The 22,595-nt window shown below is 39.8% G+C and overlaps 1 protein-coding gene across 4 annotated transcripts in view; it reads right to left on the reverse strand.

The window, feature by feature from the left end:
• Positions 1–22,595, reverse strand: part of TBC1D19 (TBC1 domain family member 19) — a 134,605-nt gene that overhangs the window by 58,826 nt on the left and 53,184 nt on the right. For all 4 annotated transcript variants that reach the window (XM_075544459.1, XM_075544460.1, XM_075544461.1 and 1 more), the window contains 7 exons: positions 17,921–17,995; positions 16,828–16,891; positions 16,002–16,048; positions 12,706–12,816; positions 8,721–8,793; positions 2,168–2,206; positions 346–458 (listed from right to left, as the gene is read on the reverse strand). In XM_075544459.1, the coding sequence (XP_075400574.1) occupies positions 346–458; positions 2,168–2,206; positions 8,721–8,793; positions 12,706–12,816; positions 16,002–16,048; positions 16,828–16,891; positions 17,921–17,995 (522 nt within the window). The remainder of the gene's footprint in view (positions 1–345; positions 459–2,167; positions 2,207–8,720; positions 8,794–12,705; positions 12,817–16,001; positions 16,049–16,827; positions 16,892–17,920; positions 17,996–22,595) is intronic.

The raw sequence follows: 22,595 nt of genomic DNA on the forward strand, positions 1-22,595 counted from the left end.
GAGTTGCCCTTCTTGAGTTCTTCCTCGCCATTCTAACTCTACCACCAACTGAACTGTTGTAATTGTCTGGCTCCAGGCCTCACCACCGTACCTATTATTCTGCTGGGCACACAGATGCACACTAGCTAACGAATTACTGCTACAATACAGTCTGCAGTCCGCACACAGTGATTAAATGACACAGTGTCTTGTCTCCGACCCCCAAGCTCCAGTGAGTTTTGAACGACAGGAAGAGAGAGGGCTGACGACTAGGTTCTACGGAACAATCTAAACTGCTTGTAAGGAACTGCTCGTCCAGAAGCAAGCATCTGTAGCTCCACGGCGGCCGCCCTTTTGTCCTCCTACCTCAGGCTGGCAGGAAATATTCAAAATGAGAGTCCACAAGTCCGCCCTCAGCGCTGTGGGACTTCCTTGTCTGATGTACTGTTGGGCAGCAGCGGTATCCTGTTTGGCAAGAACTGTCAAAAGTATATTAAAATCTCATTAGAAAACCAGCAGAGTAAGAAATAACACGGAGATCATTTATTAAAATTCTCTTGGGAAATGAGCAGGTTTTATAACTAACACAACTGCATTTTTTCTTGACACTCTTCTGTTACTCTGAGTGCTGATGTGGCCCTTCCTGTAGCCCAAGACACGCTAAGTCTACGAGGAGCTGTGTTAGTAGGGACCCCGAGTTTACTCTCCTTTAATACAATCACTACATGCAGCTGAAATTAGATAAGATCATTTCTGAATTCCATGATCAAAATGAAGCTTTACCTACAGAAACCCTACCATTCTTATGTATAGGCTACTAAATCGTGAAAGTTCTAGTACTTGAAAGTAGTATGGTTTGTGAAACAAAATGGCCACAAATAATTATAATGTATAAGGATTCAAGATGTCCATTCTCTAAATGGCTTACCAGTCCACTGCCAAAATTAATGGAAAACAGGGATTTTTTTTTAAACAGGGATTTTTTTAAAGAAGTTAAAAAAATGGTAACTTTTTAAGACACCCCAAAATTATTCTTAACTAGCCAAATCCATAAAATTAACACTATCCCTTTGCTTGTATTTCCATTTCCTTTCCTGAAAATAAAGATCCCTGCCTGTGTAATGTGTTAGGTATCGGGCAGTTAACAGCAAGGCCTATAATTCAAACCCTGTCCGCTGCTGCACAGGAGGCTGGCTGCTCCCATCCAGATTTCCAGCGTAAGGAACCCTAGGGGGCAGTTCTACTCTGTCCTCGGGTTGCTAAGAGTTGGAATCACTCTGATGGCAGCGGGTTTTACTTCCTTTTTTTGATCTGTTTTTAATGAAAATATGAGCTCTATAAACAACTGCTAATGTTTAAATAGTAGAATTGTTTTCTTCTATTTTCTTCTTTAAAAGGCCAGGGAAAAACAGGCTAAATGCAAATGACATGACCAGCGGGAACAAAGAGAACATATTAACTAAAAAAGAGATGAAACATATTCCTTAATTTGCAGTTGGAAATGAAAACCCTTGATTGAAGAGGTACATCGTGCAAGTAAAGTCTTTTAAATAAATGAATATAATTTTGAGGAACAGAACTAAGCAGTTTGTTACCCAATGGTACAATTGCCATAGAAGGTTCCGGCTGACACAAAGACTTATCTGCACTTCACATTGCGAAGACAAAGCCAGGACTTACACAAACAAGGGAAAAAACAGCTTCAAAGGCTGGGCAAGTATCATTCTACAAAGCACGGAAAAGTCGCTGCACTGGCTATTACGCCTCACTGTTGGGAGCAGTCACCAGGGTGCGAACGCTTGCTTACATTTTCTCCTGATGCAGGGACACGGTCCCATTACTGCTAATGAGAAGGGTGTAGGCGCATCAAAGAGCAAACTTGCCTTTGATTCGAAAATGAAATTCTCCTGCTGAATGGCTTGCGCCAGCGTCCCCGCGGAATATGTGCCTGCATTTATTATGTGACCAGCTTTGGCCTTCGTTAGCTGACATTTGTGGACAAAGCCTACAGGATGCACATTTCCTCACTTTAGAGAGAGTTCCATTATGTTAGCTACATGGCTCGGCGTTACCCTTGTTGACGCTTTTAGCTGTCCAGAGATTAAAGTACAGTCGGTGAATATGACAGACAGTCACGTAAGATCAGCTCATTGTTCAGCAATTAGACTGAGCATGATCAAAAGCTTACCTTTTTGCCCTATGCGCACATGTTCATTTTCAAACAGTTCTAAAACATGGCAAAAGAAAATGAAATTATTAGATGATCAATGGCATATTTTTACAACACATACAATTCGAGATACAGTTTTTCCAGGTACCAATATTTTAAATTATTTTTAAAGTCGAATACCACTAGAAACAACTAGAGACATATTTTTTTCTGAATTGCTTAAAGTGTATAGAAAGCAAAAAAATAAGTGTATAGAAAGCAAAAGGAGTCAGTCAAGTATGTTTTATAAGAAGAAAAAAAAACCCCGATGAACTAAATTCCCCTCTATGAATTAACACAACCATGCGCAATGAATAGTGTCCATCTGTTTTCTGGTTTCATTAAAAAAAAAAAACAACCCTCTTGACAGCTTCATTTCCATTCTAATGTACCAGTCAAGTTCACCTAGAAAAGGGCTCCACCATTGCCTGTCAGGTTGTTGCACTGTGGTGGTTTGCGTGTGGCTTTGATGCTGGAAGTTATGTCACCAGTATTTCAAAACACCAGTAGGGTCACCCAAGGTGAACAGGTTTCAGCAGCACTTCCACATTAAGAGCAAACTATGAAGAAAGTATAGACTGTCCGTCCACTTCAGAGGGATTAGTCACAGAAAACCTTGTGAACAGCAATGAAACATTGTCAGGTCAGTGAGAAAGAAGAAGGCTGTCATGGGGGTGGAGGGGCACAATGGGCGCAACAGTGAGCTCAAACTGAGCAGTTGTGAGGACGGCGCAGGGCAGGGCGGTGTCTCCTTCTGCTGTGCACAGGGTTGCTATGGGGCAAAGGTTGCTATGGGGCAACAACAGTCGAACACCAGGTAAGCAAAATCTCATTTTACAAATGTCATGCATCAAAAAGATTATAGGGGAATAAAAAATTATATGTACCAGTCAGAATTGAAAAAGACACATAAACTGGACCATATTTTTTTAAAAGAAAAAAACCTTTCTATTCATCAAGACACCATTAAGAGAGTGAAAAGTGATGCCACTGAGTGGGAAAAGTCATCGAGACAGACAATTGTGACACACAAATGGGCAAATGGTGTGAACAGGCTCTTCACCAGAGAAGAGACCCAATTGGCAATCACTATGCATCTGAAAAGGCCCTCCAGCACATTTGTCATCAGGGAGTACTAGTGGAACCATTAAAAACCACACAATGCAATGGCTCCCCTGAAAGAGACTCACACGTCTAAATGCAAACAACGGTGCAAACGGACAGCTCAGACATGATGGTGGGAGTATAAACTGGTCCCACTGCTTCGACATCCTACGTGGCACTGCCTACTGTGGATGTCCACACAGGAATGCTGGTCAGTTTTGACTTTGGTAAGCCCGAGTGTGCACGGGGTCCCAATGCTGTGACCTTGCTGGAGCAGATCACCAGGCCTCCCTGGGGGGGGCCCTCTGGGTAGGTTTGAATCACCAGCCATATGGCTACTAGTCGAGCGCTTAACTGTCTGTTGTCTTATGAACAAATGTAAATCCAATGAGCAATTTACTCTTTATAAGCACCTTCAAAAATGAATGTCTCGCAACTGACACCGGGGACAACCATCTATCTGCTCTTGCCATATTTGCTTTTTGCTACATATCTTAGTTCTGTAGGCAGTTTTGCTGTAGTGAACGAGGGTTCCAAAATGTTTGCCTTGTGTCTCGCCCCGTTTTCTCAAGCAGTGTCCAGTCACTTACTTTTTAAATCAGTGTAAGTGAATGTTCTGTGTATTTTAGTCTAATAAGCTTTCCTATATAGTTTCCTTTGCTCACTAGTATTTAAAGTTCTATACATTAGCTAGATTAATATTAACGATGCTAGAAATACAAGTGTCCATTCACGTTACCTATATTATTTCTCAAAAAGTAAAATTTCTTCCTCTAAAGTGACTATATATAGACATATATATACACACACCTTAGATGTCTGAATGGATTTCAAGCTTGCATTTAATCATAAGCCCTAATTTAAGAACAATAAATTCTTATGGTTTGGGACTCCTCGACCCTGTCCCTCATGAAGTCATCACTGGAGATAGGGGTGCTGTATGTGGTAAGATGTGGTGAAGAAACAGATGGTGGTCAGCTATTAGCTGGGGTCTCAAAGGCTTGGCTTAAAATAAGCAGCTATCTAATGAGTTGTCAGCTAAGTAGTCAACGTGATCCAAGGAATACAAATAATAAAGTCCAGGAACAGAGAAGAGAATTCTATTAGAGCTTAAATTGTGAGCACCCAGTTTACAGAAGGCTATGCATGACAGTGAAAGCCCAAATCCAGTTGCAGAGACCCCACATGGACTAAGTGTCCACCGAAGTTCCTTGGACCATCAAGGAATAGTTTTGTGATTAGGAACAATTTTATCCTCAGGCAGAGATCATTGTAAAAATTGATGACTGCAGATATAGTTTAAAATTTAACATCTTACCACTTATTTTCCCACTTGACCCATTTTTAAAATGTTAGAGTGTATATTAATAGTATAGGGGCCCTGGTGATGTAGTGCTTATGAGCTGGACTGTGATCTACATGTCTGGCAGTTCAAAACCACCAGCAGCTCCGTGGAAGAAAGATGAGGCTTTCTATTCTGGTAAACAGTTAGTCTCAGAAACCCTTTGAAATGCTTTGCGTCAGCATTGACTTGAGAGCAGTGTATTATTTTCTGCTTTCTTTTAGACTGAAGTCTATGTGTGCTTTATTCTGTTGTCACTGATTTTGTATGTGTGCAACTTTATGTGAAATCCAAGATAGGTAAAGCTATAGAGACAGGTACTAGATTAATAGTCTCAGGGTTTTGATAGGGGAGGTTGGGGGCAATGGAGAGTTAATAACAATGGATACAAGAATGAAGAAAACGATCAAAAACTGGTTGTGGTGTTGATTTTATAACCTTTTAAAATATATTTAGTCCACTGTATTGTATATGAAGTATATGTCAATAAAATACTTAAATAAATGCAAATTAATCCTAACAAAAAAGAAAAAATGCATCACATACAAACTATGAGATAGGTACAAAAATATTCATAGCAATGTAATTGGCAGTAAACAAGCAGTGGACACAACAGTAAAATCAACAATAGAATGGAGATACTGTGGTATATTCATTCCCTGGGTTATAATAAAGCATTGAGAACAAATGATTTATAACTACACACACCACTACTGAAGTCATAAACTCTATCTAGCAAAAGAAGCCAGACACAGGACTATGTATGTCCTGCCTGATCCATTCTTAGGAGGTTCAAGGAGAGGCTAAAATGTATGCTGGTAGGACAGCAGTTGTCTGAGGGGTGGAAGAGTCTGAAGTCTCCGGGGATGCTGACAATATTCTGTTTCTTCACGTGGTTGGAAGTGTGTTCACTTTAAAAATTCGCTGATCAATTCCAATTAACTGTCGATTTGTGCACTTTTCAGCACGTGTTATGTGTCTTTAACAGTTATTTAAAATGTCAAGCCAAGTACAAAGGGATTATGAAGCCATGAGGGTAGGCATTTAGTTGTTCTCCCCATCCCTGAGAAAATGAGTCCCTTCTCTCCCTTGCCCTCAGACGTGTTATCAAGAGAGCTCAGTCCCTGGAAAACGGCATCCTGCTTGGGAAAGAAGGCATGATCCGACCCTGGGGCTGCAACAAGGGCTCAAGCATAACAATTGTGAGGAGGGCCCAGAGCACCACGCAGGGTTTCTTCTGTGTGTGTAAGGTCGCTATGAGTCAGAAGGACTTAACCAAAAGAACTTATCTTGATAACAACAAATCAGAATTTAGTTTGACATATGAAAGTAAAACACTGAGGTAAAATTAAATGAATTTTTAGAGAAAGGAGAATGTATATTTTATTTTCAGTTAAGAGAATATTGGGAGATGTATAATTACAATAATATAAAACTTGCTATCCAAATACATTATTTGAACCTAAGTACTTTTGTAAGGAGCCCTGGAGGGGTAAACACTCTCAGAAATTCACCGCGGCATTTCTACCCTGCCCTCTAGGGTCACTGTGAGTTGGCATCGGTTCCATAGCAGTAACTTTGGAGTGTGTGTGTGCGTGTGTGTGTCAGAGTAAGATTTGGACTGCTAAGCATAAGATCAGCAGTTCAAATGCAGCAGCCACTCTGCAGGAGAAAGATGAGGCTTTTTCTGCTCTGCTAGAGAATTAGAATCTCTGTTCTGCTCCCTCCTGTACGGCTACTAGGAGTCACAGTCAACTCGACGGCTGGGAAACCCTTGTAGTTTAGTTGATTCTATTCCTCATGTCTCCAAAGTAATCCGTCAGGTAAATTAAACAATGACCAACTAACTAATGAGGTTGGGACTGCTGCCAACACACAACCATTTTCTATCGCTAAAGCATTTAAATGTTTATGTCAAAGAGTGTACATAAAACACCACCACCAGTTTTATGTTAGTGAGGTGGGAGTACCAAGACTAAGTAATGAGAGAATCAAAACGTGTTGGCGATTCTGAGCTCTAGTAAAAGTGAATGGCATTGGATGATACCAGTTCTTTTATTACTCAAAGTAGTATGGAATAAACAATATTAAAATGACTTCTTTAAAATATGTAATCATTCAATTATATAAGGTACTATAATTTTTCTTTCCAAATTCCAGCTTCTAGCCTGCGCAAAGACAAAAAGGCTAAAGGCAGTCAGAATCAGAATTTTTCAATCTATTCACTAGTATTCATTTTCCCCTTTGTCCCAGTGATGGTGGGGACTATTACTTATTGTTCTGGGTGGCATTTTAATACAGCAGTTCCTCTTGAATCAATTCTGATCCTGGTGACGCAGTGCCCATCACAGTTGAACGACTACAAAGCTTTCAATAACTTGTTTTTCACAAGTAGATCTTTCTCCCAAGACGCCTCGGTGTATAGACTTGAGCTATTAGCTTTTGGATCAGCAGCCAAGCACACTGACGGCTTGCACAGTAGATGGATTGAAATAGCACGATGTCAGCGAGCTGCTCTCTCAGGATCTATGTACTTTCCTATTGCCAATAGAAGGAGCTCTGGAGGGGCAGTGGCTGCTGACGAGTAGGTGGGCAGTCAAGCCTGCCATTGGCCCACAGGATAAAGACAGGGGTGTGGGTCCCCGTAAAAACGACGGTTTCAGAAACTCGGTAGAGGAATCGACTCTAGGGGATGAGTTTGGTTTTTACTTGCAATAACGGCACCCCTGGGTGGCACAAACAAGTGTGGACTCGACCACCAGCTGAAAGGTTGGCAATTCAAACCCACCGAGAGAAGCCTCCAAATACAGGCGTGGCCCGGTGTTTCTGGACGGTCACAGCCCTGAGAACCCTATACAGGAGCTCTGCTCTGTACACCTGGAGCTGCCACACGTTGAAATCGACTCAACTGCAACTAAAAGCATCGTTTGCATTATGCATTCATAAAAGTCTTTAAAAACGGCAATAACGTACCTCTCAGCACTCTGAGAGGTTAAAATGAGAACACGCACATGCAACATATAGTATGTGATCAGTAACAACGATCAATATTAACTGCTATTAATAACATATAACTAGTATATTGCCAACTCCTTTATTTTATAGAGGAAGAACCACACTCGGCATGGAAAGCTACTTGTCCAAGTCACACCATCCTCTGTAGAGGGAGGATGAGAATATTCCCTTGCCCCTTTTCCAGGCCTCCTTTTCAATATCTTGAAATAACAGTCTCGTCTGGTTTAAAATCTAGGGTGCATTTGTGAAAAGACAAGCCAGGGAAGTATCTGGATGAATATGGTTTAAAGGCACTAAGTCCCTCAAGGGTGATGACCGTGGTCACGTACTTTGTTGTTGATTGCTGGGTGTCGTCAAGCCAGTGTCAGCTCACAGTGACAGTAAGAATAGCTAGTGATGACCAAATCAAGGAAACACGGGACCCTGAGTGGGTCTGAGTCACAGTGGCCCTACAGGACAGAGTAGGAGTTCCGAAAGTATAAAGCTTTATGGGAACTGACAGTCTCATCTTTTGCCCACAGAATAGCTGATGGGATTTCAAGCACAAGCCTTAGGACTCGTAGCCCAATGCTTAGACCACTGTGCGTTTGGGGTTCTTTGTGGTGGCCTCCCAAAGTGCACCATCATTGAGTATCAATGAAGATTTTTGCCAACAAAATGATTTATGTATGTCTAAAAATTTTTGAAGGCAACAAAAAAAAGGAAGGCCCTCAATAAGATGGACTGATACAGTGAGTGGGTGGGTTCACACCCATGAACAATTGTGAGGTTGGCACAGGATGGGGCAGTGTTTCGTTTTGTTGGTGCACAGAGTTGCTATGAGTTTGAATTGACTCGATGGCACCTAACAGGAATAAATTTTGAAAATGATGTCATAGGCCTTCCCATAAAAATACTGAACTCTGATGTTCACAATGTACAGGAATCCATTCCATGACTGCTATTATTAATCCAAGGCCAAGCAAAAAGCATATTTATGAAATGCATACCAGATTTATTTAGAAATGACAAGAGAAACTTTAATTCACTTTCATTGTCATTAGTTATAGACCAAATGGAAGAAATACTAACCAGGAGGCACTTGTGTAGAATCATCTATACCCAGTTGTCCTGTATTTAAGCCAAGTTCTATAAAGAAATCTTTCTGAAAAATAACATACAAAATTAACACACATCTGAGGCTTTCCTATATGCTTTATTTCAAAAAATTTTCTTGATCTCAATATCAATTTAAATAAAGAATCACAATGTAAAATGAACCTTTGCTTCATTTAAATACCTAAAAAGAGGGGGGTGTCTTTTTAACCCTTTAACTACTACTGCATTACTACAAGACTAAGGAGGACGTCCAGGTTTCATTTGACTCCCACTGTGTTCTCTGTAACACTGACTGTTTTCAAATGAAATTAGCATGGACAGAGAAGATGTACACTATGGGGAAAAACGAATATATACAGTAGGAAAAGAAGCCAAACACACACTATTTCCCCAAACGTAGAACCTTTAGTGGTATCTTTCTCTGCCTTCTGACTGGTAAGAATCCTGCCATTACTAAATATATATATATATATATATATATATATATATAATTCTTGAAAAGCACTTTATTTTGGTTTACAGCCAGCAGATGTACCGTGTCAACAGGTGAGGAATCCTATCGAGTGAAGTACCTGAACATTCAACCTGTTCCTGAAACACATGTGCACATGCGTGTAAGAGCACACACTCGCATACACACCGTGTGCATAGCCATCGCACTGAATCTAACTTTCAGCCACCCGATCAGAAGAGTAGGATGCCCTACATGGTTGCTGAGACTGTACATCTTTATGGAAGTGGACTGCCACCTTAGTCTGCTATGAAGCACAGATGGGTTTGAACCGTACACCTTTTGAGGAGCAGCCGAGTACTCACCACCCCTGCCACCATGGCTCCTACATGACATATAGAGTGTGGATCAATTTTATCTCTTAAAATCAATGTCTAAATGTTCCCATATAATTCTGTAACTGTACTTTCTATGGTACTGCAAATAAACATTTCAAATATCCAAGACAGCTTAGTTTTTAGGGAAAATTGGACTATTAAGCCCTCTGCTAAAACAAGGATAGATTAGATTTGTTCTTCAGACTTCCTCTACTTCTGACGAATGTCTAGGGAAAGTAATCACTTTGTCTGGTATTTTTTAAATATATAAAAGCCCTACATTAGTCACATTACTTTTATTCCATAAGTAATTAAATATTTCTATTAATATTTGCCTCAGTATTTGTGTACTATTCTAATTGCCAAAGCCCTACTTCCTTCTCCTTAAAAAGATGGAATTAGTTTGTCATCCTTCCCAATTACCTGTTACTCTGTTATTATTTAAGGCAGCAATTTATTACTGTCCCCCATCAGAGAGTCATCCAGCCTCCCACATGACACTTCTGGGCTGATTTAAAATAGTCATCATTCTATCTGGATTTTTTTTAACCAAATGATTTTTTTAAATCTTTCTAAAAATCACTGTATCCCATGTTATCCATTTTTAATAACGAGAAATTTTTTATTTTTCACCAAGTTTGATCTTCATTCTAAAGAAGGGACTGAGGTCTGATAAACACTAAGCTCGGCAATCTCGATGGAGACAGATGTTCACACGTCACAAAACGTAAGTTGAACTCGGATCACCCAGTAGCCACCTGACTGCTCTGGATCGTTTACTTCAACGATAGCAGACCTGGGCGTTTGTTCTTGATTTCCTTCAAAACTTGCCCAGGCTGATACAAGCCCCTCTCTAGGCTCATCTATCACCTCATCTATCATACAGCACACAGAATCACACCACATGGAAAACATGGCTTTAATGCCCATTGTTAGAGCGGCCTGAAGTTCTCGGAAGGCCAGGGCTTCCTCATACACAGTGCACACTCCAGTCCTTAGCACAGTGCCTGACACACACAGCTCCAATCCACCATGCTCACGGCCACTGAGTCAATGCCGAATCACTGGGACCCTAATACAGCACAGTGGAAAGCTGCCCCCAAGGGTTTCCAAGACTATAAATCTTTACAGGAGCAGAAACCCTCATTTTTCTCCATAGAGTGCTGGTAGTTTTGAAATGCGGACCTTGTAATAAGCAGCCCAGCATGTAACCCGTCCGCAGAGGGGCTCAGTAAATTACTGACTCCTGGTCCCAACCTAAGGCCTCCATGCGACTGAATTTGTAAACAAGAGTTAGCAACTTCACTTTAAGCAAGTTTAGCTTCAAGAAGTTTTCCTTTAACATGGACTAATCTATGTAACATTATGAACCAGGTTCAATGGCTCACAGAACCTGACCATGTGACAGAAGAGGGTCCACTGACAGAAGAGGGTCACAGACCACCAAACCTTCTGGAGTGAGAATCACGGAATTACCAGGCCAAGCGATGCAGGCAAAGCTGAGAAAGTTAACCCTGACAACTGCCGAAAGAACTCATCATATTTTCAGCAAATCTAGCCAGAAGTTCTTGACAATCAGCCACAGGCTGTTTTCTGAGAGAGAAAGGAGGCTTTCTGGCCCTTGTGAAGCGATACAATTGGTCTCAGAAACCCTGACCTATAAGGTCGCTAGGAGATAGAATGGAATCAACAGCAGTGAGTTTGTTGTTTGGTTGGTTTTTATTTTCCAATAGCTAAGACTATGTCCACATCAGCTGAAGGTGCTCCTCAGACAGCCAGACTCACGGAATCTTTGTCTACATTATCCTTTCTCAACTTCTTCACCTAGCAAATTCCTCATCTTATGACTTGTTGTCATACGACCAAGATCAAACAACAGCACCTCTCTGCCACTCCCTCTTCTGTACAATTCTCTCCTTACAAGGAAGCCATCGGTCACTGTGAGTTAAGCATTGGGCTGCTAACTGCAAGGTCAGCAGTCCAAATCCACCAGCCACTCCACGGGAGAAATACCAAAGCTGTCTGCTGAGTACAGATTTATAGTCTCAGAAACCCTAAGGCGCAGATCTACTCTGCCTTGTAGTCACTATTTGTCAAAATCTACATGATGACTACAGGTCTACTAATAAGGCTTCAAATATATTTTAGGAACAACTTATAAAAAGTTATAAAAATTGTAGTAGCCTTATATAGCTTGTTATGTAAAAAGCACTATTCTCTTTGCTTTTTATGTTTAAAATACATAATATTTGTTATTATCATTAGCTCTATTTACAGATGAGGACACTAAGGTACCAGGAAGATGTTTAGCTTGCCAAGGTCACATGGATAGTAAGTGGCAGTCAAAATTTAAACCCAGGTTGACTGGCTTCAGTGCCCAATCACCCACCCAGCATGCCAGTCTGCATTTAATAGCAGCAAATTGTTTAAGTCAAATCAGCAGCTACAATGAAATGGCAATTTCCTATCTTATACCCTCCTCCTCAACATACACTCAAATATAACTGACTGACTAATCAAGGGCAGACACTTTCAGTCTTTTCTTCTGATCTGTCACACCATGCCCCCATATACCACGAGGAAAGACGAAGCTGTCTGCTCCAAGGCAGACTTACAATCTCAGAAACCCTCGATGGGGTTGCTATGAACTGGAATAAACTCAAGGGCAGTGGGGTTGTTTTGTGGTTTTTTTTTTTGCTTTAATATATATTGCAGTTTCTTAATTTACTAGTTTCAGATATTATCTACTGACTTTATATACTAAATAAAGATGTTAGGCCTTTTTTTTTCTCTTTGCCTCCTCTATCTTCCCAATAAAGGAGCTCTGGTGGCACAGTGGTTAAAGTGCCCAGCTGCCAAGCAAATGTTCCACAGTTCGAACCCACTAGCCACCCTGCAGGAAAGAGATGTGCCAGTCTGCTTTCCTAAAGAACTGCAGACTTAGAAACCCTGTAAGGAGTTCCACTCTGGCCCAGAGGGTAACTATGATTGGCACCAACTCGATGGTAGGGAGTTTGATTCAAGAATCATCCCAACATCACTAGAGATTTACAGCCTCAGAAGCCCACAGGGGCAGTTCTCCTCTGTCAACTCGAGGGGAGTGAGTTTGGATTTGAGTTTGTTTACTTACCAATTCAGGAATGTCTTTTACTTTCAGAGGAACTTGGATTAAACCCAAATGAGTCCTGAAACTAAGAGAATCACCATTTTCATAATTTGGGTTGCGAAGATTAATTAATACCTTTAAAAACAAATCCAACATAATTGGTTAGTTTTTTTGTATCATGTTTAGACTAAGGAAATTGGCAGTGATGCTCTTGGTGTATCACGACAGGTTGAAAAATGACGGGGTTATCTATAGTAGTATAAAGTATTAAAATGTTAACATGTTATACTATAACTACACTCTTAATTCATACATTTTTAATATTCCCAGCTGATGATCTGCCATATCAAGCCCTAAAATGGTAATAATTTAGAAATTGCTTGATTATAATCTTTTACCAGGGAAGATTAGAAAAAAATTAAATGTTGCTTGATAATAATGGTTACCAGGCAAAATTTAGAACAAACTCTAACCTTAAAAAATAAACATCAAGACGACTTTCGGAAAGACGGTAGAGTACAACTGCAGTGCATCTCTCTGAAGGCCAGTGCCAAAAAAGAAGAAATTGAAGAAATTGTGGAAGCAAAGCTAAGAAGTAAGACCACATATATAAACTTCAAAATACAAGGAATTTCAAATAGGAAGGTCCTATTTTTATATCCTTTAACCTGGAAACCTCACTTTTAGAAACTTCACGTACAATTGGTTTCATAGAATATGATTCCAAGGAAATAATTAAACATGTTTACAAAGATAGTACATAAAGAAAGTTAATGAAGTACTATTTATAATGGAAAAAATATTAAACAACTTAAATAGCCTAACATGAGTATCTTTAAATAGATTATAGCTACTTTACATAACACAGTATAATGTATTCATGTAGATAATGTATATAATGACATAGAAAATCCATGATACATTATTAAGCAAAAATATAGTAACTATAGTGGTTATTACTGGCTGATAGCATTGTGATTAAATTTTATTTAAAAATACACCCTTGTGCATATTTTCTTATTTTTCTAATCATCAACATGCATTTTCCGGGAAACAATCATTCAAATATTATTAGCTGAAACACTTGAGGGCAAAGGAAGCTATTAAGAATTCACTAAGGAAAATGATAATGACAAAAACACTATCATGTAGGAAGATGGCATTAATGACTGATGGTAATAGCTGATAAAAAATGTGTTATAAAGCCAAATGAGTTTTCTAAAATTGCGTACACTGTGTTGAAATGAAAAATATTAATGGCATTTGCTTTAAAAATAAGACAGTCTAAGACTGAATTCAATACAGCCTACTGCCACAAACACTGGACCGTGCACAAATATAAAACGACAGAAAAAGGAGGAGAGACTGGGATGACACACATTACATGAAAGAGAAAGAGTCTGAGTGTAGAAACAATAACAAATGTCCTTGATGACAAGGAGAAAGTCTGTGTGAATACAAAAGGACCCCTTTCACACCAGTCCTCTGAGAGAGAGATGCTAGGGCTCCTCAAGGAAAGACAAAGATAAAGATGACCAAATAGGACCTCAGAGACAAAGCCATAGCATGCAGGCTTTTTCTGACTAACCACCCTCTTGTTGATGGTATAAGGACACTGATTACTACCGCAAAAGGTCTAAAATAGCTTCTAACAGGGTTGTATGCTGGCAAAACTAGTGTCAGAGACAAAAGGTTTATTGCTTGTTCTCAAAAGATGTGCTCTCCAGGGAATCCAGGGTGGATGATACCTTCAGGACCAAGGGTGTGAGGGGCGATGCTGGGAGAGTGGAGGGTGAGTGGGTTGGAAAGGGGGAACTGATTACAAGGATCCACATGTGACCTCCTCCCTGGGAGAGGGACGGCAGAGAAGGGGGGGGGGGGAGGGAGACTCCGGATAGGGCAAGATAGGACAAAATAACGATGTATAAATTACCAAGGGCACATGAGGGAGGGGGGAACCGGGAGGGAGGGGAAAAAAAAAAAGAGGACCTGATGCAAAGGGTTTAAGTGGAGAGCAAATGCTTTGAGAATGATTGGGGCAGGGAATGTGCGGATGTGCTTTATACAATTGATGTATGTATATGTATGGATTGTGATAAGAGTTGTATGAGCCCCTAATAAAATGTAAGAAAAGGAAAAGAAAAGAAAATGATTAGGGCAAAGAATGTACAGATGTGCTTTATACAATTGATATATGTATGGATTGTGATAAGAATTGTATGAGCCCCTAATAAAATGTTTTTTAAAAAAAAGACGTGCTCTCTCTGGCTTATCTTAATATTGCTGGTGTATTTTTCTTCCTTTTTATAATAGAGAATATTTTATGAAGCACAAAAGCAGCGGGTGTATAGAGACAATAACTGATGATCCAGCTGGCTGGATTATGGTGGGGGGAGTTTGAGGAGGACTGGAGAGCAAAGACTGAATGTGGGAGGGGGAGGGTGCACTAGAACTAGTTGTGGTGATGCACATACAACCCTTTTAAAATATGACTGAACTGTGGACATCTAAGAGATGTGATTTATATCTCAAAGAGCTATTGGTAAACTAAATAAAGGTATTTTTCTAGAAGTTATACTAAAAACAAACTTCAGATGGGCAAGGGCAGAAGCAGGAAGACTAGTTCTACTGAGAGTCCAGGCAGAGATGTTGGTAGTTTGCACCAGGAAGATGGAAGTGGCGGTTATAAGTGGTGAGATTCAGGATACCCGTACAAGGTATAAGAGGAAGAGTAAAATAAAAAACTGGGTGAATTAATGAATTCCACCTGAATGTTCTACATGCCTCTCAAGTTCAAGTATATTCCTCATGTTCTCTGTACTCTCTACCTCTAGGGCAAGTTACCCTCTGCCCAGCCTGGGAACTGGAAAGCCATCTTCAGGTCTTCCTCCTTCAGACTCCTCTTATTTAACATTACTAGACACACCCTCCTTAAAACCTCTTTGAAACCTGTCCAATTCTTCCCATTTCCTATACTGCTCATCATGTCTTGCCCAGATGACTAGGACAGAAAGAAATAATAAAGGAAGGTATTCAGTGAGAACTCTATGTACCAGGTTGCATGATTTATAGTCATTACTTTTCCATCAAAATCTTCCTAATTGATTTACTTGCCTCTAATCTTTCCACACTCCACTGCTATTTTCCCAAAGCAATTTTCAAACACAAATGTGACCACGTCATTCCACTGCTCAAAAGCTGCCGTCACCCTGAGGCTTTTATACAGGCGATGCCTGTGTTGGCGATACTCTGACAGCACCATCTCTTTCACACAGTTTCCTGGTTAATTTACATACATATATGTATCCAGTGGTACCTACCTCAAGAAAGTCCTTAGGTGCATAGACAGGTCTGAAATGGCTTAAATCTAAAATGAATAAGATAGATAAAAACAAAATTTCAGTTACTATATTATATAATAGCACATTAATAATACCTTGTTTTGATTTATATTAATTCAGACATTCTAACAGATTAATTTAAACATTTGCTGAGTTTCAATCACTTGCCACACATTGTTAAGTTCCCTAAAACTGAAAACTCACTGCCATCGAGTCGATTCTGACTCACAGTGACCCTAGAGGACAGAGTAGAACTGCCCCTTTGGGTTTCCGAGGCTGTGAATCTTCACAGGAGCAGATCGCTCCATCTTTCTGCCTTACGTGTTAAGTATTAGGGACTTAAAATGCTTTAAATGCTGATTTAAAGAAAGACAAAATATCAAAATGCTCTCAAAATAATGGAGAACATAAACCAACACTAGGAATTTTTCAACTGCAGGGTAGAAGTTGAGCAAAAGAACCCCAAAAAAGCTCACTGCCGTATTAATTCCAATTCATAGCAACTCTACAGGGCAGAGTAAAACTGCCCCTGTGGACTTCCAAGACTACAGATCTTTACATGAGCAGAAAGCTACATCTTTCTCCCATGGAGTGGCTGATGGTTTCGAAATGCCGACCATGTGGATCTCAGCCCAACTTGAAACCACTTCACCACTAGGGCTCCCAAAGAACACACAGGAGAGAAAACTGGTGGCGGGGCAAGTTGCTTTTCTTCCAAAAGAATTGTTCATTTTGTCATTTGAGATCCACTGAGAAGGCAATTCTTTCCCACAACTATATTTAAAAAAAAATGTCCTTCGTATACCTGGTTCATCAGTTCCCATTTCATTCCATTTATTAAGAAGTTCTTTTTGTTCTCCAACTGGCCTCTAAAAAAAAGTAATTTTACAATTGGTTTCACTTTATGTAGTCTAGCAATGCAGCTGAAACTAAGAAAAAAGAATAACATATCTGAAAAATTTAAATTGATTATCAGACATAAGGAAAAATAATTTCATAACACACAATGGACTGGATTATTTTTAACCCTTACATTAGGTCCTTACATTAAGTCTCATCTCAATGGCTGATAAGAGATGTAAGAGCCCCCGATAAAAGTATTTAATTAAAAAAAAAAAGAACAGGGGGCTAAGATTCCAAGAAAAGATTTAGGTCATCTGTACTGGGCAGTAAACTGCACAAGCAAACAACTGCTTCTCAGCCACACACTACATCTCTTACCCCATCCAGCAACCTCGGAAATGCATCCCAAGGGGACTGGCCAAGAGAGTGTGACTGTGAGTCAGTAGCATCGTCTTCCTCTAGGAAAGACAGTGTATTACGCAATACTACACATTGAGACAGCTGTTCAAATACGTTCATCTGGCGTTTACACCATTCTTCTGGAGACTTTGCTAACCTGTCCTTGGAAGTCTGTAGAATTCTATGTACAGACAGGAGACAAACCATTCCTATTGTTACCTATTTTCGCACCTAAAAGATGGGTCCATATTGGGTAAGTTTGTAAATATCCTAGTAGAACTGAACTACATCACTGATTCTACTCCATCTCATTCATGGCATATGGTTCTTGTGCTAAATTATCCAAAAAATAAAGATGCTAAAGGACATCATAATCGTTAAAGTGTACTCATAATCTTTGCAACCAAACGTCTGAATAAGCAATCTTGGAGATTCTTACTTTATTTCTATGTGTTCTCAAAAATATGAGTTTTTTACCAAACGCATCTTAGCCTATAGAAACCCATACAGAAAGCGCCCACATGATTGGTCTCAGATTCTTGTTTCAAAACAAACTGACATACTAATAAAAACAGTTTTTAAAATTATAACTTCATGACACTTTCTCGTACTTGTTTCACAAATCAATGCTCAAAACAGAGAAATTCAAGCAGTACCTTTCGTGCCAGCGGAATACTGAGTTCTGTGCACATACTATTTAAACTCTTCAAAATTCTCTTTTCCCAACTTCCCTGAAACATAAGGAAACATCCATAATTACATCTGGTTAACAATCTTTTTTTTAACATTTTTTTAGGGACTCATACAACTCTTATCACAATCCATACATATACATACATCAATTGTATAAAGCACATCTGTACATTCTTCGCCCTCATCATTTTCAAAGCATTTGCTCTGGTTAACAATCTTAAAACTGATTTTAAAATATATTAAAGGTACTATGAATTACATAAAAATAGTGAGGCTGAGGTAGGTTGGTTATTTTCACTTATTCATTCACTCAACGAATACTGACACCGTCCTACTACGAGCCACCTATTATCTAAGTGCTATGAATTACCTCACAATTACCCCTTGCCAGAAGTCCATTCCCTCTCACAGCGACCCTACGGACAGTAGAAGTGCTCCTCAGAGTTACTGAGACTGAGAACCATCACAGGAGCAGGTGACCGCATCTTCCTCCCGGGCTCCTGCACTACCAAGGCCAGTAAAGAACAGAAAGTGTCTGTCCGCAGAGACCTGACCAACCACACGCTCACTGCCATCGAGTCAATTCCAAGTCCGAGGGACCAATCGTATAAGACAGTAGAACTGCTCCCTAGGGTCTCTAAGGCTGTAACTCTTTTTTTTTTCCTTCAAATCATTTTATTAGAACATAATCCAAGCATCATATCATTAAGTATTATACAATTGCTACCACAATCAGTTTCAAAACATTCTCTTCCTCCTCGTACTCCTTGATATTAGCTCCCCATTCCCCTCCTGCACCTACCCTGCTACACCTCCCCCACCACCAGAGCCCTTAATCTAGTTATTGTGGCTATAGATACACCCATCCTGGACTTCATTTACCCCAAACACAGACAAATATATAACAGAGTCAAGAAGGCTACAGTAACAAAATACAAAGGAGATAATTCCCAGTTTGGAAAAAAACAAACAGTTCAAGCTCACAGTGTATCACAAGGGAGATAAGATGATGAAAATTTAACCATTCAAGTCCAACTCTTCATTTTAATCTACCATAATCATCTCCACAATACTCTGATAACCAGACTATTTCCATCCCCCAATTATGATCCGAGGGAAATCACCAGAAGCTTATTCCACGCGTACATCCTACATAAGTGTTTGGGGATTCCACTGTCATCCATAGCCTTCTGCAAACCAGAACTTCACAATTTACACTCTGATATCGTTCCCTCCTTTGAGTTTGGATGATCTTATCTACAATCTTTGGATCATGCATATGGGTGTGCTTATTCCATGTGGGCTTAGTTGACGTCGCACTTAGAAGGCTGCTTGTTTGAAAATAAGTCTAGAAGGCTGTAAGTCTTTATGGGGGGAGCAGTCTCATCTTTCTCCCTAGGAGCAGACAGTGGGTTCAAATTGCTAACCTTGCATTGAGAATCCCAAAATGTAAGCCACTACACCACTGACACTTTAATTGAAAATGGGAATGAAGATAGATGAAAAATAAATCGAGTCATATGTGAACAAATACTTGCTGGCACAATGGGTAAGTGCTCAGCTGATAACCGAGAGGTTCATGGTTCATCAGCTGGACAGTGTCCAAAAGATTATATCCTTGGTCACCCTTCAGGGCCGTTCTACTCTGTCTGAAAGGGTCACTATGAGTCAGAATCAACTTGACAGCAATGAGTTTACAAGGAAAAGAGGAGATGATAAAAGGCTAAATAAAATTAAGGATTTTTATCATTGTTTGATACAGTAGAATCCCACTAATAAACTACTGAAAAAATCAGAGGAAAAAATTACATTTTTATTTTTGCAACATAACATTTTACTCCTAAATATTCAGTATATATGTTTTATAGGGACCCTCTCCTGTAGAAACACAATAGCACTATTTCAACTAAGAAGATGAATGGTATTTTATAATAACATTAATATTTAGTCCATATTCAAATTTATCTGGATTTCCCCAAATTATTTTTTAAATAAATAAAGATGAACTCAGAGTTCACACGAGGTGTTTTATTGTTATACTTTTTGGTGCAATTTCTCTGTCCTTTTCTTTGTCTTAATAATGAGGATTTTTAAGAATCCAGGCCAAAGATCACAATTTTAATTTATCTTAATGTTATTTTATAATGCTAATTACTTTCCCCTATAACTGTTATATTTCTTGAAAACAAGAAATCAAAGTCAATTTTGAGAGTCATAGATTATCATATATATCATATTCCACTATACCATTGTTTTCTGTCCTGCTGAAAATGCATGTGTGTGTCTTTTTACTAAAATGTACTAAGCCAAGGCATCCAACTGTGTGGATCATAACAAACTATGGATAGCCTTGAAAAGAATGGGAATTCCAGAATGCTTCATTGTGCTCATGTGGCGCCTGGGCATGGATCGAGAGGCAGTTATGTGACCAGAACAAGGGAAAACAGCATGATTTAAAAGCAGGAAAGGTGTGCGTCGGGGTTGTATCCTGTCACAATACTTATTCAATCGGTATGCTGAGCCAATTACCAGAGAAGCTGAATTATATGAAGAAGAATGCGGCATCAGGATTGGAGAAAGGCTTATTAACAACCTGCAATATGCAAATAACACAACCTTGCTTGCTGAAAGTGAGGAGGACTTGTGATGACTTGCTGATGAAGATCAAGGGTTGTATCCTTCAGACTGGGTTAAATTCAATGTAAAGATAACCAAAGTTCTCACAAGTGGACCATCATGATACATGCAGAAAAGATGGACTTAACCCAAGGTTCTGTCTTGATGGTTCCACTGTCAATGTTCAAGAAAGCATCAATCAATCTACTGTACAAGCTCTTTGTTTTAGCATGTTGGCTGCTGCCGTGCATTTAGAAAGTCATTTTACTGGGAGCTCTGACGGGTATCCTAACACTCCGTAGTTCTAGCACATCGAGCAGTACCGTACAATTGCTACCACTATCAGTTTCAAATTTCTTTCTTTCTTTTTGAACTCCAAAATATTTTCTTTCTTTTTGAACTCATTTATCCCCTCCCTGTCCCCACTCAGCTCAGGAACCCTTATTTTTCTTTTTTCTTATGTGCCCCCCCCCCGTATCTTACACAATTCAATATATCCATTCACATACAATTCTGTTGTTCCATCCTATCAAGTGGGACTACACAATCATCGATGCTATCTGTCGGTAGCAATGCACAAGCTCTTTAGAGAGTTGAAAAGGGAGGTGTACCTGATCCAAGCCATGGTATTTTTGATAGCCTAATATGGATGTAAAAAATTGGACACTGAATAATAAATACTGAAGAAAACCTGATGCATTTCAGCTACGGTGTTCATGAAGAATACTGAAAGTCCCATGGACTGCCAAAAAAACAAATAAATTTGTTTTGGAAAAAGTACAGCCAGAATGTTCCTTAGAGGCAAGGCTGGCGAGACTTCGTCTTATGTACTTTGGACCTGTTGTCAGGAGCGAGCAGTCCCTGAAATGAGACATCATGCTTGGTAAAGTAGAAAGAGGGGCAGTGGAAAAGGGAAAGGTCCTTGAAAGACAGATTGACATAACTGCTGAAAAAATGGGTTCAAATATAAGAAAAATCATGATGCCAGCACAGGACCCGGTGGTTTCATTCTCTTACAGACAGATTCACTGAGTCAGAGCCAACTGGACAACATAGTAAGCCCCCGACAACAACACAGTGCGCCTACAGACTACTTCTGGGCTACTCAAACTAAACTAAAACCCTAGCAAAGCCCCGAGATAGACCTAATGCGCCAGAAGGAGAAAAGTGAGTAGGAGGAATGAGAAGAATAACTGTATGTGACATTACTCATTACATTAAAACCAGTTGGTGAAAGTGGAATAATTAAAACTTCCGCATATGGCTACATGAGGGCTAACAATATTAACACATGCAAAGTACTGTGAGCAGGAGCCATGACATAACATTCATTCGGTAATTCACAGCTCTTATAATAGTTTCAGAGCTATAGTAATAGTTTCTTTCTTAACATATTGAAATGCATTATTTACTTTCTGTGAAATACTCTCCCCAGGCTTTGCCCCCACCGCTAGCACCTTCATCCCTACTTTTTCTGGATAAATTGGCTTCCTCTCTCACATTTCAGCTGGCGTTTCCCTTTCATTTATAAATGGTCTCTCACCTGCCGCGCAGCCCCTGATGCTGTCGAGTTCTGTATATGATTTTGGAATGCTAAAGAAACAAAGGGATTTTCGCTGGGACCCAAATGAAGAATGCTGCCCTAGTTTCTGACCTTTGGGGGATTTCTGCTGCCTATGGAAATAGCAGTGGTAAAAATACAAGCACATACGACTAACCAGGAACCCATGACAGAGGAAATTAAAGGGAATAATTTAGCTGGAAATTGCTCAGCTGGAAATCCTTCTGAAGGAGGGTAATCTTTTCCATCCCAGGAACACAGGAGAAGGATCTAACACAAGGGAGGGATTAACAGGCAGCCTGTCCTAGAAACAGCACCTTGTGGAATGGCCACAGAATGTACAAAAGGGTGCGGATGAGCTCCATGACAGTGAGTGTGGGCTTGGGCCTGTGGAAATCTGCTAACCTTTAGTTGCTTTTCAGTTCTTTCATGTGCTAAAGAAGTTTCCTAAAGGGGAAGGT

The sequence above is a fragment of the Tenrec ecaudatus genome, chromosome 3 (genome assembly GCF_050624435.1).
Source record: "Tenrec ecaudatus isolate mTenEca1 chromosome 3, mTenEca1.hap1, whole genome shotgun sequence".
Lineage (NCBI taxonomy): Eukaryota > Metazoa > Chordata > Mammalia > Afrosoricida > Tenrecidae > Tenrec > Tenrec ecaudatus.